We start from the raw sequence: 17,653 nt of genomic DNA, 5'->3' as shown, positions 1-17,653 counted from the left end.
TTCATGACTTCTGATTGAAAATGGGATTGGACGGCTGATGCGTTGACATCACAGGTTTATTGCTGTAGACACCATGCATGGAATTAACATTAAACGAGATGGGTCAGTTTTGTAATGGCCCACTGATTCTCAGGAGAATCAAGGATGTTGCAGCATTATGAGGTGTACTGGGCTAGAGAATAAAGACATGACCTCTTTCCTCCCCATTTCTGACCAAATGTTGTTCTTTCTTTTTCTTTTTTTCCTGTCTTTCTTTCTTTCTCTTTTTTTTGTTTTCAGTGGACGGATGGGATTGTGGCCAACACCTTCCGTGAGTTTGCCTCGTCTGAGACGCCTGATAGGAAGTGGGTAGTGTTTGATGGGCCCATCGACACGCTCTGGATCGAGAGCATGAACACTGTGCTCGACGACAACAAAAAGGCACGGAGTAAACATAAACATCCCATAAACAGCTGATGACACACTATCGTTACATACGTACATGTTTTTCTTTCCCCCTGGTGGCATGAAAGTGAGAGCGTGACGTGAAGCACTGTTAAGTTTCTTTCTGTCTGTGCTGCTACTTACTATCCTTCTTTCCTCTGCAGCTCTGTCTCATGAGTGGAGAAATTATTCAGATGTCGAACCAAATGAGTCTCATCTTTGAGGCCATGGACCTCTCTCAGGCCTCAGTGAGTACAGATCATTAGGCCACGATGACTCGTCCTCATAAGTGGGTCAAACCCACACAGTAGTTCTGACAGCGGCTCTCACATTGTGAGTTTTTTCCCCCTTTCCTCTCATTGCTCTTCCACTTGTAGCCAGCCACGGTTAGCCGCTGTGGGATGATCTACATGGAGCCGTCGCAGCTTGGTTGGAAGCCGCTGGTGATCTCCTGGCTTGACACCCTGCCGGAACCTCTGAAGACACCGGAGCATACCTCCCTGCTGATGGAACTGTTTGATTGGCTGGTTGGCCCTGCTCTAAGAACCCTGCGTAAACTCTGCAGGGTGGGCGTGGAGTTCCACAACATTTTCCCTTTCCGCTTTACATTATTGGCCTCATGGGCTTCAGCTTCTATTGATTTCAAATATTGGTGGCAATTATTTGATTATCTCAGTACAGTTTATTACCAACTCATATCACTCAATATATAATCTACTATATAAACCTCTAGAAAATGTATCAACAATTAATAAACATATGAACTTCACCTCTGTCTTCACTCACTATCGGTATTTTTGCCCTGATATAGGAAGTGGTCCCTACAAGTAACAGCAACACAGTGGTGTCTCTCACAAGAATGTTTAAGATGCTGATGACTGGACCTGTGACTGAAGACCCTGGAAACAAGAACATTCGCACATGGATCATGGTGATTGATCTATTTACATTTTTAATCTGAGAGGCTAAGTGGTTATTTTTGGTGGAGGCAACATCTGGGCATCAGTGGTGGTGGTGGTGGGGGGGGGGGGGGGTTATGATAAACATTTGTTAATGGAAATACTCAGCCCCTCATTGCAGTTTTAATGGAAAGGGTGCAATAATTGTGTGTTTATCTTGGTGTATATATAATATTAAATATATTAGAATAAATATAATAATAATATAATCTAAACTCTAAACTGTGGAACCGTATGTGCGTGTGTATGCGTGTGTGTGTGTGTGTGTGTGTGTGTGTGTGTGTATGTGTGTGTGTGTGTGTGTGTGTGTGTGTCTGTGTTTGTGTGTGTGTTTGTGTGTGTGTGTGTGTGTGTGTGTGTGTTTGTGTGTGTTTGTGTGTGTTTGTGTGTGTTTGTGTGTGTGTGTGTGTGTGTGTGTGTGTGTGTGTGTTTGTGTGTGTGTGTGTTGTGTGTGTGTGTGTGTTTTTGTGTGTGTGTTACTTCAGGCTGCCTTTGCCTTCTCCCTGGTATGGTCAGTGGGGGGCAGCTGTGACACAGACGGACGCACGTACTTCGATGAATTCCTCAGGGATATGCTCTCTGGAAACTCGAAAAAGGACCCTCTTCCATCCGCCGTGGCCAAGTGGGAGTGCCCCTTTGATGAGAAGGGTCTGGTGTATGACTACAGCTATGAGGTTTGCCTGACATGTGGAAACTCTTTCTCTGTTTCCCTTTGCTGACAACAGGGATTTTGGTTTTTAAAGTTACAGTCTTCAGTGACTCATAGGCCAGTTGAAATGCAATGTGCTACGCTGCAGGATGCACTGTTAGTCATCACCCCATGTGGAGACGAAGCACTTTATAAACTAACCTTTAGTAATACGTTGTCGATGTAAATAGAGTTTGCCTTTGGCTTTTCAGAACACACTGACTGAACTCTCTGTATCATATTCCTTTGTATCATTCACAGTTCAAAGCAAAAGGGCGTTGGGTAAACTGGAATGAGTCAATCAAGAACATAACATTAGGGGACAAAGCCACCAAAGTGCAGGATATCATTGTCCCAACCATTGACACAGTGCGGTATACCTACCTGATGGACCTGTGCATTCAGTATGGCGTGTAAGCTCACATTTCCTATCATATAGTCTGGCATTGCAATCACAGTGGATATTCCCGTCAGTTGTGTGTAAATCCTCTGTGTCAGTTGGATAAGTTGAGTAACATTAGATTTTATCGTCTTGTGACCTTGCTGTGTTATTTACATTTAGCAGATGCTGTTGTCTAAACGGAGCTCAAGTGTCTTGCCCTTACCAGATGGCCTGCAGGAGTACATGAGAGATGACGGCTGTTTTGTGCATCTCTTTTCTTGAGTGTGTTTAAAGGGCAGGCCTTTTGTGTTTTGTTTACGTTTCAGACCCCTTCTGTTTGTGGGCCCCACTGGAACGGGGAAGTCTGTGTACGTGAAGGAGAAACTCATGAACAATCTGGACAAGGACAGCTTCCTGCCTTTCTTCGTTAATTTCTCAGCTCGGACTAGCGCCAATCAGACCCAGGTAAACACCAGAAGCCAAGACGTAGTCAGTGAAGTCATAGCAGGAGCCACGTCTGCCTTACAAGGCATGTGTCTACATGCCAACAATTAGATGATGACCACATTCAGACCAACACCTTATTAGCTCACAACATCTGTGAAAATCTAAGAAAATATCCTCACTAACTTTGTGGCAGTTTTTTGGTGGCTATTTCCTAGATGTATGTGGGCAAGGCAAGGCAAGGCAAGGCACATGTGCAACTCAATGTGCTTTGAGAATACATGCACTTGAACAACATTTTCCCTGAACAGAACATCATCATGTCCAGGCTGGACAAGAGGCGTAAGGGGGTGTATGGGCCTCCGATGGGCAAGAAGTGTGTCATATTTGTGGATGACATGAACATGCCAGCAGTTGAGATTTTTGGAGCGCAGCCTCCTATCGAGCTGCTGCGACAGTACTTTGACCATGGAAACTGGTGAGCAGTAATTTTAGAATATCTTATTTATATACTGTATCAAGAACATATATATCTTGATAGTATAGTAAAGTAATTCATATCATTTGTAAAACTCCATTATGGCCCAATGTTTCACACTAATCTTATTTGTTTCAGGTATGACATTAAAGATACAACTAAGATCACTTTAGTTGACCTTCAGCTCGTTGCGGCGATGGGCCCTCCTGGTGGAGGAAGGAATGCGGTGACATCACGCTTCCTGCGTCACTTCAACATCTTCAGCATGAACGTGTTCAGCGATGACACCATGGTCCGCATATTCTCCAGCATAGTGTCCTTCTACCTCCGCAACAACGAGTTCCCTCCTGACTGCTTTACTGTGGGCAACCAAATTGTCGGTGCAACACTGGAGGTACTCAGTCATTTTAATAAATTTTTTTTATAAATAAATCAGCTAGATGTCTTCTGATACACAATACATACACAAGAGATCATGAATATAAGATAATAATAATCATAGATACTAATAAACCATCTTAACAAGCTATTCTTACATATCAAATATATTAGAGAAACAGCTGTAGATACCCTATTTTTTCCTTCTGTCAGTGTTTTTATTTCTTTTCTTTAATCGGCTTCCTGACAATTTTTTTCTGTTTTTCCACTAGGTCTACAAAAATGCCATGGAGAATCTCCTGCCCACGCCTGCAAAGTCCCACTACACCTTCAACCTGCGGGACTTCTCCCGAGTGATCCAGGGCTGCCTGCTGCTCAAGAAGGAGTCCCTGGCAAACAAGAGCACCATGGTTCGTCTCTTCGTGCACGAGGTCTTCCGTGTCTTCTACGACCGCCTGGTGGACAACGAAGATCGCGCCTGGCTCTTCCAGTTCATGAAAGGCATCGTGAACGAGCACTTCAGAGATAGATTTGAGGATGTGTTTGATCACCTCAAGGAAGGGAGCAAAGTAAGAAACTACCAGTGGGAAACTTAATTTCAATTAATGACATTTTTGTTTCATAACTTTGACACATTTGGCTTGTATTTAATTCTGTGGAACTAAAACTTTGAAGCACTGAACTTTAAAGTATTCTTGGTGGTAGGGCCAAGGTTAATGTGCCTTATTTTTATTCTCAATATTAATGCAGATAAAATTATTTAGGAGAATATTGACAACTTAATTGTTTATAAGGTATAAATAACAAGATCAATTAAAATAGATTAAGCACATTAGTTGTGTTTAATGTGTATGCGTTGTGTAGCTTTGTGAGGAAGACCTGAGAGGCCTACTGTTTGGAGACTACATGAACCCTGATGTGGAGGAGACGGAGAGGCTGTACGCTGAGGTGCCGTCCATGGAGAGCTTCGGAGAGGTGGTGGAGCACTGCCTCGAGGAGTACAACCAGACACACAAGAACCGCATGAACCTGGTCATCTTCCGGTAACCTCACCATTGCCTGTGCATGAAGTAGCGGATTTTATCCACAGTTGGAATACATGTTTTATGAAAATTACTTGACCATTACTTGACCATCAGTTATTTTGTTCATGAATCTTGAACCTGTCCCCATGTTGTGAATGCTATGCATCAGTTGTGCTATGGAAGCAATAGATGCTAGTTAATACAAAACTAACTTACCATTGATTTAACTTGCGTAGTTTTATAGCGTAAATGACAACATTTGGTCTTATGGATTGTTTATGTACATATACATTCTGTTTTTTGCTAAGCTACGTCCTCGAGCACCTGTCCCGGATCAGCAGAGTGCTGAAGCAGCCGGGTGGGAATGCGCTGCTGGTGGGTGTGGGTGGCAGTGGCCGTCAGTCCATCACTCGCTTGGCCGGCTTCATGTCTGGCATGACGATCTTCCAACCCGAGATCTCAAAAAGCTACGGCCTGAATGAGTGGAGGGATGACCTAAAGGTACGGGGCTGTAGACAGAGCCGCAAGAAGTGTTTTTCAGTGTGACATGCTGAGGTGGTAACTGACTTACCAAACATGACATACTGAGGTGGTCACTGACTTACCAAACATGACATACTGAGGTGGTAACTGACTTACCAAACATGACATACTGAGGTGGTAACTGACTTACCAAACATGACATACTGAGGTGGTCACTGACTTACCAAACATGACATACTGAGGTGGTCACTGACTTACCAAACATGACATACTGAGGTGGTCACTGACTTACCTAACATGACATACTGAGGTGGTAACTGACCAACTGACCACTGTCCATTCAGACCTGTCTGGAAATCTGCTAGTCTTCTGTAGTCAGTTACAGGATTGGTAATATTGGTGTTTGGAGCACTGACGTGTGGTGTTTCTTACAGCATCTGCTGAAGAGCGCAGGAGTGAAGGGTCAAAGGACAGTGTTCCTCCTCACAGACGCCCAGATTAAGGAAGAGGCCTTCTTGGAGGATGTGGACAGCGTCTTGAACACAGGGGAGGTGCCAAATTTGTTTGCTGTTGATGAGAAGCAGGAAATCATGGAGGTAAATTAGATCATGCTTCATAAAAGTAATGTTGTTAATCCACTCACATATTCTTTCTGTGTCTAATAAACTATTTTATTTTCACAGTTATACAGAGCAGATGTCCACTGATGCATAACTTGTAGTAATATGGTTACTGAATTCAATTCAATTCAATTCAATTCAATTAAATTCAATTCAATTCAATTCAATTCAATTCAATTCAATTCAATTCAATTCAATTCAATTCAATTCAATTCAATTCAATTCAATTCAATTCAATTCAATTCAATTTTATTTGTATAGCGCCATAACAATACAATTGCCTCTAGGCGCTTAACTGCATCCACTTGGATGTTCACCTGTTTGTCTCTCAGGCTGTGCGACCCATCGCTCAAGCCGGCAACAAGAACGTGGAGTTCAGCCCTCTGTCTCTGTTTGCATACTTTGTGACTCGGTGCCGGGAGAACTTGCACATTGTGGTGGCCTTCAGCCCGATCGGCGACGCCTTCAGGAACCGCCTGCGTCAGTTCCCCTCCCTCATCAACTGCTGTACCATCGACTGGTTCCAGGTGAGGCCGCACTAATGAGGCTTGTAATTCATGTCTGGTAATTCCGTGGCCGACTTCTAGCGGAATTCCCTGAGGTGTGAAGGTTGAAGTTGTCTTTAAGTAAGAGGTAACACAGTCAGGTGGGCATTATTGCGATATAAACCTTGATAAGATGATTGGGGAACCTTGATAGGATAATCTTGCTCATCTCTTACATTCTACCATTTTCCATTTAGTTACCTGTGGTCTGATCTGATATACTATAACAAGATAAATAATATAATATAATATAATGTAATGTGATTTAATATAATACAATATAAAATCATGTAATGTGATAATAATTAAAACAGAACCACAATTGATTATTCTGATGAACTTTGAAATACTATTGTTTGTTTACCGTCTATCAAATATCTGCTGATTAAAATGGTCACCTGTCTACTCTTTGTATCGCCTGTCCGGCCCTGCCAGCCTTGGCCAGAGGAGGCGCTGGAAAGGGTGGCCAACAAGTTCCTGGAAACTATAGAGATGACTGACCAGGAGCGTGAGAAAGTCATGCCCATCTGCAAAACCTTCCACACCTCTGCCATCAACCTCTCCCACAGGTGTGTAGATGAGTGATGTCATCTTAATATACACGCTGACATATAGTAATATGCTGAAATATGAAATATAATATAGAAGCATGTATATATTATGTGATGTGACTTAAAATATACCCTCTGAGGTATTTTGTGCAGAAACACAAAGCTCTCCTGTTTTTCATATTCATATTCTATTTTTCATTCTTTCTAACTATCGCAACAGTATCCATGCATTTGTGGCATAAGCTTTCAGGTCTTTCCCAACCTTTCCACACAGCACACTGAAAGAGACACACATATTTCAGCTTGCTTGTGTGTGTGTTTTTTGTGTCTGAGAAACATCTCACATCATCTTACACTAAGGCCTTAACGTGGCCGAAAATAAGCTTCAAAATGTCTTCACTCACGTAAAACTCCTGTAACTACAAACCCCTAGATTCCTGTCAGAGCTTGGTCGCCACAACTACGTGACCCCCACCTCCTACCTGGAGCTCATCGCTGCCTTCCGGTTGCTCCTCACGCAGAAGCGAGACGCAGTGATGAAAGCCAAGAAGAGATACACCAATGGACTCGACAAGCTAGCCTTTGCCGAGTCTCAGGTTAAGAAACTGCCACAAATCCTTTAATTAAAATGAACGTGTTCATGCATTTGGGTGACCCTAACCCCCGAAATATTGCTTTGTCAGGTGGGGTCAATGAAGAAGGAGCTGGTGGACTTAAAGCCCAAACTGGAGCAGGCTAAGATAGAAAATGCAGTAATGATGGAGGTAAGCCACTCATTCTCTAAAAAATGATTTACTGGTTTTTTTTTCACATTTATTTTTAAACAGTTTAGTCCATCCGTGGTGTTTTCCCATTGGCCCTCTCATGACTCTCTTTTACATCTCCTGCTCGCTGCCGTGCTCTGACAGGTGATCGAGGTGGAGTCTGTCCAGGTGGAGGCCAAGAGTAAAGTGGTGCGTGTGGACGAGGAAGCCGCCACGCTGAAAGCAAACGAGTCCCAGGCTCTGAAGAACGAGTGCGAGAGCGACCTGGCCGAAGCCATCCCCGCTATGGAGGCTGCCCTCTCCGCTCTGGACACCCTGAAGGTCAGTGCTTGGGGGGTCTCTGAAGGTCACTGGGAAACTGTGTGGATCAAATTCACTGTGAAACTTCCCAGTCAACTCTGCGGCTGGCCTATTTTTAAGCACGCTGGTGAGGTGCTGACCTTGTGCAGGTGAACTGAATCGTTATTTAATTCCAAAGCCCTCAGACGTGACGATCGTGAAGTCAATGAAGAACCCCCCCTCAGGAGTGAAGCTGGTGATGTCTGCCGTGTGTGTAATGAAGGATATTAAGCCGGAGAAGATCAATGATCCAGCAGGAACTGGACAGAAGGTGACCCCCCCCCCCCAAAAAAACCCCCCACATATACACACACAGAAAAGTCAGAATAATTGTGAATGACTGTTCTGAGGGAGTTGTGAATATTTAAACTCTTCCAACTCTTTCCACAGATTCTTGATTACTGGGGTCCAAGCAAAAAACTGCTGGGAGACATGAACTTCCTGCGTGATCTGAGAGTGTATGACAAGGACAACATTCCTGTAAGCCCTCACACACTCAAGAAAACTCCCCAAGAATACTCTGTTAATTCAAAGCATAAATACAGCGTCATAGAGTTCAACAGTGAAATGTGTGTGACGTCAATAAACCTGAGAATGTGAAATATGCTATGTGTTATGATGTGACAGGTCCATGTGATGCAAAAGATCCGTGCCGAGTACATGACCAACCCGGACTTCGATCCTGCCAAAGTGGCAAAAGCCTCGTCTGCAGCCGAGGGTCTCTGTAAATGGATCCAGGCCATGGAGGTGTATGACAGAGTGGCCAAGGTGCTGTAACCAGCGTTCCTCTCATATCTGTTGGTATAGATATCCATAGTTTCTGCTAATCTGTTAACTCTTAATGGTAGAGATGTTCAGTGATGCTATATAACCTCAGGGCCACACCTTCACTTTTCTTTACTTTCATCTTTTCTCTCATCCATTTGTACTACAACCATGTTTTTGTTCTCATTTATAAAATTAAATCATCACTGGATAGTTCAGTTTTCAGATAGCTCAATACAAAAGTAAAATTTATTTTGAGATTTTTTTACCTCAACACACACCTCCCGACCCCAAAAGTAACCCCCCACCCCCCAAATACATCTCCTGTGTAAATAAGCTCAGTATTATATGTGGTTATAAAATCTCTTTAAGGAGCATGACATAGTGTCTGCTCTCTGTCCTGTTGTCCTGTTTACTCACTCTAGAAGGCCAAGAAAAAAGAGGCTCAGTTGCAGCTGACAAAATTAATTGCGAAATATTACAGTAAAAAATCAGTAACTTTTGACTGGTACATGTTATGTATATGTTAAGAAGAAGTCAGTCATTGGTTACTACCAAGTGTGTTAGTACTAAGTTAGTGGTTATTGTTCAAGGACCACGGATTTGGGTGTTTGGTGTAGAGTTCCGAGGTGTTTTCTTCTAGGGTTCCATGTATTGGCTCCCGTCTCCAGCGGCTGCTCTGCTTATTTTAAGTTCCCAAATGAGCTTCCTTTCTGATGTCTGATGTGTTTGTTTGACTTCTCTCCTCTGTTATTTTGGGCTAGTTCTCCTCCAACTTTGGGTCTTTTCTCTGTCTAGCCTGTTGGGCAGGAAGCTGTATCCAGGCTCCCTCTGCTCAAGTTCATTAGTGCCTCTGTTCAGCTCATATCTCTATCCAGTCCTCCCTAGCTTGGTACATCCAGGTTCCCTTATCTCCTCCTGTGGCGCTTCCCCCTTATGTTGCAAAGTCTCGTTGTGCTTTTATGGTATGAATGAATGCTCAGTATGGTGCAGGTGTTCTCCTTAATGCTCTTCTCGTGTGCACATATCCAATGGGATCACCTGTCTTTAACCACTGCACAGATTTCTCCCTGTTTCTTCATCTTATTCTGCATCCATCCATCCACCCTCAGGTGGTGGCTCCCAAGAAGATCAACCTGGCGGAGGCCCAGCAGTCCCTGGCCACCACCATGGCGCTGCTGACCCAGAAGCGGGCCGAGCTGAAGGAGGTGGAGGACCGGCTGGCCTCGCTGCAGCGCACCTTTGAGGAGAAGACGGAGGAGAAGGCCCAGCTGGAGCAGCAGGTGGACCTGTGCGCCCGCAAGCTGGTCAGGGCAGAGAAACTCATCGGAGGCCTGGGGGGAGAGAAGACCAGGTGCACAGCCACTCATCACTCACAACCACTTATCTTTCATTATTTTTATACCATTATTTATCATTATCCATTATACAATAGACTATTTCTTGAAAAGCTGAGGGGAAGTAGTAAAAGTGTTAGACTAGAGATCATCTTTTTTTGCCAAAAGGATATTTGCCTGTGATAGGTGAAAATTCACCCTAGTTACCTCAGGACTCCGGAGCTGCATGAAAGTATATTTATTAGACAGACAAACAAAGACAATTGTAATCCTGCCAATACTGTTTTGTTTCACATACCGTATATTTTATGACCTTATTTCCTCTGTTTCAAATAGGTGGTCCAAGGCTGCAGATGATCTGCAGAACACCTATGATAACCTGACTGGAGATGTGCTGATATCAGCTGGAGTCATTGCTTACCTGGGGGCTTTCACGCAAGGCTTCAGGCAGGAGTGCACCAAAGGCTGGACCAGGCTCTGCAAGGTACAGCGCCCCTATTATTCAGTTTTATGTTATCTGTGCCCTTTTAGGGTCCAATTAATGTCCTGATTGCACTTCAGATACAGTGTGGAAGATGCTAGAATACTCAATCATTCTCTTATGAAAGTGCTATTGAGGTCTTGAGAAATGAGAATCCAAGTGGTGTAATAAGGATTTTGTCGAACATCCATTTATCTAAATATCCATTCAGTGTATTGTCAGTAATTTGAATCTTGAAGCTTATAAGGTAAAATAATGTGAGATTATTGGGTTTTCTTTCTTCTCAGACCCAGGACATCCCGTCCGCAGATGACTTCTCTCTCAGTAAAACGTTGGGAGATCCCATTAAGATCAGGGCCTGGAACATCGCGGGCCTGCCCACTGACAGCTTCTCCATAGATAACGGGGTCATTGTGAGCAACTCCAGGAGATGGTGAGTCATACCTCAACACTAGATAACACGAAGCAATAAAAGTAAAGATGTCTTTCAAAACCAGTATGTCCAAAAACTAGGATGTTTTTTTTTTTATCTAAACAGCAATGCAGGAATCATTTTGATTTGGTGTTATTCAAAATAATCATAAATAAATGATAAATGACTGATGTCAGCTCTACCCTCCCTTTCCTATCCTCTGCCCCAGGCCCCTAATGATAGATCCTCAGGGCCAGGCAAACAAGTGGGTGAAAAACTCCGAGAAGGAGAACAACCTGAGCGTGATCAAGCTAACGGACTCGGACTTCATGCGGACGCTGGAGAACTGTATCCAGTTTGGCACTCCTCTGCTGCTGGAGAACGTCGGGGAGGAGCTGGATCCGTCTCTGGAACCTCTGCTGCTCAAACAGACCTTCAAACAAGGTGCCTGTCGTTGATTAAGTATAGAAGCCTGAGCGTTCAATCCAATGTTTGATTTTGAAGGTGTTTTAAGAGATAAGTTATATGGGGACTTTTTTTTACGAGCTTTGTTTGTGATGGAGAATTTGGAATCTGAACAGAAAACTGTTGAGGGTGAGAAGGTTCAGGATCAGGACACAATGACACAATCCAGACTTCATCCAATCAAATTCTGTTGTCAGGCAAGATACCTGTTCTGAAGTAAATACAATCAGTGTTGACTATAATAAACTGTTATAGTATAACAGTTTAGTCTGAAAATCACAAGACACATCCACATGCACCTTGATCCAGACACACAGAGACAGGAATATGAAAGCATCAAAATTTGACAAACAACAGGCCTTTAATATGTCTGACATCTCACACACACAGAAACAGTACACTTGGGAGTGTAACATGCTTAAATGTGCAGTTTTGCAGCTTTTTTTGTCCTTAATTAAAAACTAAGATAATTCCGATCTATCATAACGGCACTACTCAGCGAGAACCATGAAAGGGGACATTTTCCTCAATGTTCTGATTGCCTGTTACAAGTTTTTACACAGACATTCAAGATGCACAGACCTAGATTAGCTATACTATTTTGGACAGTACAAACCATCCTTGTATGGAGGTCATAAACATTTCCTTCCTTATCACTTTAACCTCTCCTACCACAATCACGGTTTAAGGGCCTCCGTTCTTGGCAGCTCTTCATTTCTCTCAGTGCAGTATTGATATAATATCTGTACCGTCTTAGGGGGTATGGACTGCATCCGGCTCGGGGAGTCAGTGATTGAGTATTCTAGCGATTTCCGCTTCTACATCACCACCAAGCTGCGCAACCCGCACTACCTTCCCGAGCTGGCCACCAAAGTGTCCCTGCTCAACTTCATGATCACTCCAGAGGGGCTGGAGGACCAGCTGCTCGGCATCGTGGTGGCCAAGGAGAGGTGGGGATGACTCACACAGCTATGCACACACATGTGCATGTACAAGTATAGACACACACACACACACACATACACACACACACACGCACACATGCACACAAGTGCAAGTACACACATGCACACACAAAGTCACACACACACGCTCACATGCACACACATTGTATACACATGTATGTATATAACCACATATTTGTACACTCAAACACACAATTCATGTTGTATAAACATACATATTCAAAAACACACTCACACATTTTGACACACATGAACTTACTGATCTTGTGTTGAACTCTACTGGCCCTCATTTAATTAATGACCAACTGGCAACAAGCAACGAGCAGATTATTTTGCTAGTAATAATATTAACAACAAGAGCAATCCGAGATTTCTGACCTCCAGCAAGGAGGTACACAGATACAGATCCGGATCATCCTGACATTTTAATGGGGATGTCCCAGGACCAAGATCCACCTCTTGTGAAAATTTCAGAAAGATCCGCCCAGTAGTTTCTGAGAAATCTTGTCCACAGACAGACAAACAGACAAACAGACGGACAAATAAATTAACGGACCCGATCGCATAACCTCCTTGCTGGAGGTAATCATAATATTAACGTTAGTGATCTGTAAAATAGCTTATATCCAAGTCCTACCTTGTCTCTCGTAGGCCGGAGCTGGAGGAGGAGAGGACAGCTCTGATCCTGCAGTCTGCGGCCAACAAGAAGCAGCTGAAAGAGATCGAGGATAAGATCCTGGAGACACTTCATTCCTCAGAGGGCAATATCCTGGAGGATGAGAGCGCCATCCAAATACTGGACTCGGCCAAGATCGTGTCCAACGAGATCAGCAAGAAACAGCAGGTGCGTTGTGTGCATGAGTGTGTGTGTGTGTGTGTGTGTGCGCGAGTGTGTGTGTACATGTGTGTGTGTGTTTGTGGAGTCTGGGGATTGTGATGAAGTGTTGTTGATGTGTCTGTATATGTGATGACTTTTTCATTCAGCTTTACTTTTCCCCTTCCCTTTCTTCTCCATTCAGATAGCAGAGAAGACCGAGATTAAAATAGCTGAATCGAGGGAGGGCTACCGAGCCATTGCCAAGCATTCTTCCATTCTCTTCTTCAGCATTGCAGACCTGGCCAACATTGATCCCATGTACCAGTATTCTCTCAACTGGTTTGTTAATCTCTACATCAACTCCATACAAGACAGGTGAGTGACATGGCACTACATAACCTCACAACTACACATTACAGCAGCTGTGATATCATCATAAGAGATTTCTCAAAAATGCTGCTACATCAGAGATGTCCAGCGTTTGGATGTAAAGGATGTTTGTTTGCATTTGTCTTTTCTCCCCATTAAATTATGCCAGTGGACTTCCAGAACTTCAATTCTTTTCATTCTGTTTTCGTCCTTGACAGCAATAAATCCAAGATCCTGGAGAAGAGGCTGAGGTATCTGATTGACCACTTCACCTACAACTTGTACTGCAACGTGTGCCGCTCTCTGTTTGAGAAAGACAAGCTTCTCTTCTCCTTCCTGCTGTGTGCAAACTTGCTATTGTAAGTCACCTTTTAAAATTCTGTCACCCTCCTCAGGATTTTTAAGTTGTTGCACACTTTAGTGACTGTGGCAAGCATGAAGAACTACACCTTTGTGATCTTAAACCCTGGTTGTCATCACAAAAGCAGCTGCACAAAATAAAGACGTTTCTGGGCCTCTCCTGAGCTCTGTGATAAGCCATTTTCAAAACGTCAGGAAATTTCCACAGAAAATGGGGAACCCTGCCTGACAGCAGCAAAAAAAATTGTAACAATGTTTACAGCTTCCTCGACTTTGGGGATATTTGCCTACACAACACTCTGACGCCATGTCTGAGTGTGCTGTTTATGGCACGCTTCAGAGCATTCAGCTGCATATTCAACAAACTCATCTCATGCAGACCCTGTTGACTCACCCCGAACCCAGTAGATTTCATCGAGTGCCAAGTCAAGTCTTTTCTGCAGACGCCTCAGTTTAGACTCAGTTAAATCTATTTTATAATCATGTTATTTATTGATTCATGTACTATGTTAGTACTAAGCGCATTGTGTTACCTCTTGGTATGAAATGCATCGTTTAAATACAGTTTGTGATTTGATTTGACCACGTATTCAGTGTTCATGCTTATAAAACTCTTAAGACTTGTATTCTTTGTGTGTCGTGCGTGGTAAAGAGCGAGGAAGGAGATAGAGTACTCAGAGTTCATGTTCCTGCTCACGGGTGGAGTGGGCCTACAGAACGAGGTGCCCAACCCCGACCCCAGCTGGCTGCAGGATAAGAGCTGGGATGAGATCTGCAGAGCCAATGAGCTCCCCTCCCTCAAGGGCCTCAGGTAAGAGTGTATGGATGTCTGTGTGTGTTTCTGTGTGTGTGTGTGTAGATGTGTGTGTGTGTGTGTGTGTGTGTGTGTGTCTGTGTCTGTGTCTGTGTCTGTGTCTGTGTCTGTGTCTGTGTCTGTGTCTGTGTGTATGTGTGTGCGTGTGTATATATGTACGTATATACGTATGTGTGTGTGTGTTTGCATGTGTGTGTGTGTTTGTGTTTGTTAGCTCCCCTCTGTCTACGGCCTTTCTGAATTCCTTTGTGTCTTTTCTTTTTGGTTGTAGTAAGAGTTTCATCAAAAAACCAGAGGCTTTCTTACCGATTTATGACAGCAAGGAACCATACAATGTACCAATGCCCGAACCTTGGAAAAATACTCTCAACGACCTTCAGAAAATGATTATATTACGCTGCCTCAGGCCTGATAAAGTAAGAAATGTCAAACAACTACAAAAACATGTTGAATATAAATAGAATGTCATTTTAATAAGGACAATACTATATTCACACACCTGTCTTTCACTTGCCTTAAAAAAACAAAACCAAAACAGATCGAACCAGCCATCGCTAATTATGTGACTGACAAACTGGGCAAGAAGTTCGTTGAGCCGCCTCCCTTTGACCTGAGCAAGAGCTACGTAGACTCCAACTGCATCATCCCCCTGGTCTTCGTGTTGTCACCTGGGGCTGATCCGATGGCCAGTAAGCGCTCGTTAATACAGCTCAGAGCCGTCTGTAAACCTAGGCTTAGGCTTAAGTACACAGATAACACACATACTTTTATCCAGTGTGACTTAATTTTTGCCATTGTAAAGATCCAATTATGTTTCTTTATATAATACAAATTACAAAAATTATGTCTTCAGGACATTCAAACCCAATGCAATTATACCGATAGGGGGGACATGATTTATAATCATTCCATTATTTCACACAAAATGAATATAGTCTTCTTAGATTAGAGTAATTCATTAAATGAAACCAAAAATACTTGAATGCTTATTGCAGGCTTGGATTTGGCTCATACCAGCTGGGTTATGGAACTGTTTGGATTATGGTCAATGTGTCTATGTATTTCCATACAGGATAAGGAGTGATAACTTTCCTTGTGGCCTCCTCCCTCCCTCTCTCTCCCTCTCTCTCTCTCTCTCTTTCTCAGGCTTGCTCAAGTTTACCAACGACAAGGGCATGGGCAGCTCCAAGTTCAAGTCTATCTCGCTGGGGCAGGGCCAGGGCCCGATCGCAGCAAAGATGATCAAGTCGGCCATGAAGGAGGGCACCTGGGTGTGCCTGCAGAATTGCCATTTGGCCGTGTCCTGGATGTCCACACTGGAGAAGATCTGTGAGGACTTGAGCCTAGACACGTGCCATGTAGATTTCCGCCTGTGGCTCACCAGCTACCCCTCACCCATGGTGGGTGTTGTCACATTTACATTTAGTCATTTAGCAGACGCTTTTGTCCAAAGCGACGTACAAGGGAGAACAATCAAGCTAAGAGCATTAAAAAACCTGGTGTAACAATAAATATTGCTTATAAAATGACATAGAAAGAATAAAAGTGCAGGTTGAGCCAAGGTGCCAGTTTAGGAAGAGAGGTGCTCTTTGAAGAGTTGGGTCTCCTGTCACCTGATGACTGTGCACCCAGACCGACAAATTACACACCATTAACATGCATTTTTCTTTTTTTTTTTTTTTACGTGTGTATACATATATCTTAAGGAGTCACCTAACTACTTTCTCTGAACAGAATTTTTTTTTTTACCCTTGTGTAGTGTAGTTTATCATGACCAGATTCTGAAATAGTCAGCAACTCAGGAAAAAAAAATAAACATGGACATACAAACACACACACACACACACACACACACACACACACACAGACGAACTCAGGTCTTGACTTTTTGTCTTCTGCTGTAGTTCCCTGTGACCATCCTGCAGAATGGGGTGAAGATGACAAACGAGCCTCCCACCGGCCTGAGGCTGAACCTCCTCCAGTCCTATCTTTCCGACCCCGTCTCAGACCCAGAGTTCTTTGTAGGATGCCCCGGCAAAGAGCTGGTGAGTAGACAAACATCTTGTGCTGTATGTGTATGTGTGTCGCATGTGTGTTTTCCGGGACTTAATTAAAGAATTGGTGTGCACTTAACAATATGTATCAGGTGCATTTAAATCATGAGTACGGAAGGTGTGATTAATTTGATTTAATTGAATTTTTTTTTTTTATAGGCTTGGGAGAAACTCCTGTATGGAGTTTGTTTCTTCCACGCTCTCGTTCAGGAAAGGAAGAAGTTTGGGCCTTTGGGTTGGAACATCCCATACGGGTTCAATGAGTCAGATTTGCGTATCAGCATAAGGCAACTGCAGGTAATATAACATGGACATCTTAACCGAAAATATAACTGAATTGGTGCACCTGTCATGTATGTATCTCATTCACTCTTCGTATATTTTCTATACATCTTGTTGGTGTGTGGCTGCAGCTCTTTGTAGACAAGTATGAGCAGGTTCCCTTTGAGGCCATCACGTACCTGACTGGAGAGTGTAACTATGGCGGGAGAGTCACTGACGACTGGGACAGACGTCTGCTCATGACCATCCTGGCTGACTTCTACAATAAAGACGTCATTGACCATCCCCGCCACGCCTTCTCTGCTAGTGGCAAATACTACGCGCCACCAAAGTCCATCTACGAGGACTATGTGGAGTTTATTAAGGTGAGCTTTCCATACACAGTGGCTGGGTTTGCTGTTTGTTTTGTTGATGATTCATCACACCTTGTTTTTCATTTGATTTATTGATAGA

The 17,653-nt window shown here is 43.4% G+C and overlaps 1 protein-coding gene across 1 annotated transcript in view; it reads left to right on the top strand.

The window, feature by feature from the left end:
* The window catches only part of dnah12 (dynein, axonemal, heavy chain 12), a gene marked incomplete at both ends in the record, with an annotated part of 33,469 nt that overhangs the window by 13,481 nt on the left and 2,335 nt on the right, over positions 1-17,653 (top strand). The window contains 36 exons of the mRNA XM_080853756.1: positions 280-420; positions 588-671; positions 801-989; positions 1,235-1,354; positions 1,868-2,056; positions 2,332-2,483; positions 2,779-2,917; positions 3,208-3,374; positions 3,513-3,768; positions 4,025-4,321; positions 4,617-4,795; positions 5,086-5,278; positions 5,695-5,856; positions 6,213-6,407; positions 6,861-6,994; positions 7,410-7,572; positions 7,660-7,740; positions 7,885-8,061; positions 8,219-8,350; positions 8,470-8,559; positions 8,707-8,847; positions 9,957-10,198; positions 10,518-10,665; positions 10,950-11,095; positions 11,304-11,518; positions 12,297-12,489; positions 13,156-13,348; positions 13,524-13,696; positions 13,909-14,049; positions 14,703-14,861; positions 15,136-15,280; positions 15,403-15,553; positions 16,011-16,264; positions 16,769-16,909; positions 17,078-17,215; positions 17,332-17,565. Of these exons, the coding sequence (XP_080709882.1) occupies positions 280-420; positions 588-671; positions 801-989; positions 1,235-1,354; positions 1,868-2,056; positions 2,332-2,483; positions 2,779-2,917; positions 3,208-3,374; positions 3,513-3,768; positions 4,025-4,321; positions 4,617-4,795; positions 5,086-5,278; positions 5,695-5,856; positions 6,213-6,407; positions 6,861-6,994; positions 7,410-7,572; positions 7,660-7,740; positions 7,885-8,061; positions 8,219-8,350; positions 8,470-8,559; positions 8,707-8,847; positions 9,957-10,198; positions 10,518-10,665; positions 10,950-11,095; positions 11,304-11,518; positions 12,297-12,489; positions 13,156-13,348; positions 13,524-13,696; positions 13,909-14,049; positions 14,703-14,861; positions 15,136-15,280; positions 15,403-15,553; positions 16,011-16,264; positions 16,769-16,909; positions 17,078-17,215; positions 17,332-17,565 (6,054 nt within the window). The remainder of the gene's footprint in view (positions 1-279; positions 421-587; positions 672-800; positions 990-1,234; positions 1,355-1,867; positions 2,057-2,331; positions 2,484-2,778; positions 2,918-3,207; positions 3,375-3,512; positions 3,769-4,024; positions 4,322-4,616; positions 4,796-5,085; positions 5,279-5,694; positions 5,857-6,212; positions 6,408-6,860; positions 6,995-7,409; positions 7,573-7,659; positions 7,741-7,884; positions 8,062-8,218; positions 8,351-8,469; positions 8,560-8,706; positions 8,848-9,956; positions 10,199-10,517; positions 10,666-10,949; positions 11,096-11,303; positions 11,519-12,296; positions 12,490-13,155; positions 13,349-13,523; positions 13,697-13,908; positions 14,050-14,702; positions 14,862-15,135; positions 15,281-15,402; positions 15,554-16,010; positions 16,265-16,768; positions 16,910-17,077; positions 17,216-17,331; positions 17,566-17,653) is intronic.

The sequence above is a fragment of the Sprattus sprattus genome (genome assembly GCF_963457725.1).
Source record: "Sprattus sprattus genome assembly, chromosome: 16".
In the NCBI taxonomy this organism is placed as follows: Eukaryota; Metazoa; Chordata; class Actinopteri; order Clupeiformes; family Clupeidae; genus Sprattus; species Sprattus sprattus.
The sequence above is the reverse complement of the archived record's forward strand: the minus strand, read 5'-3'. Positions and strand labels throughout refer to the sequence as shown.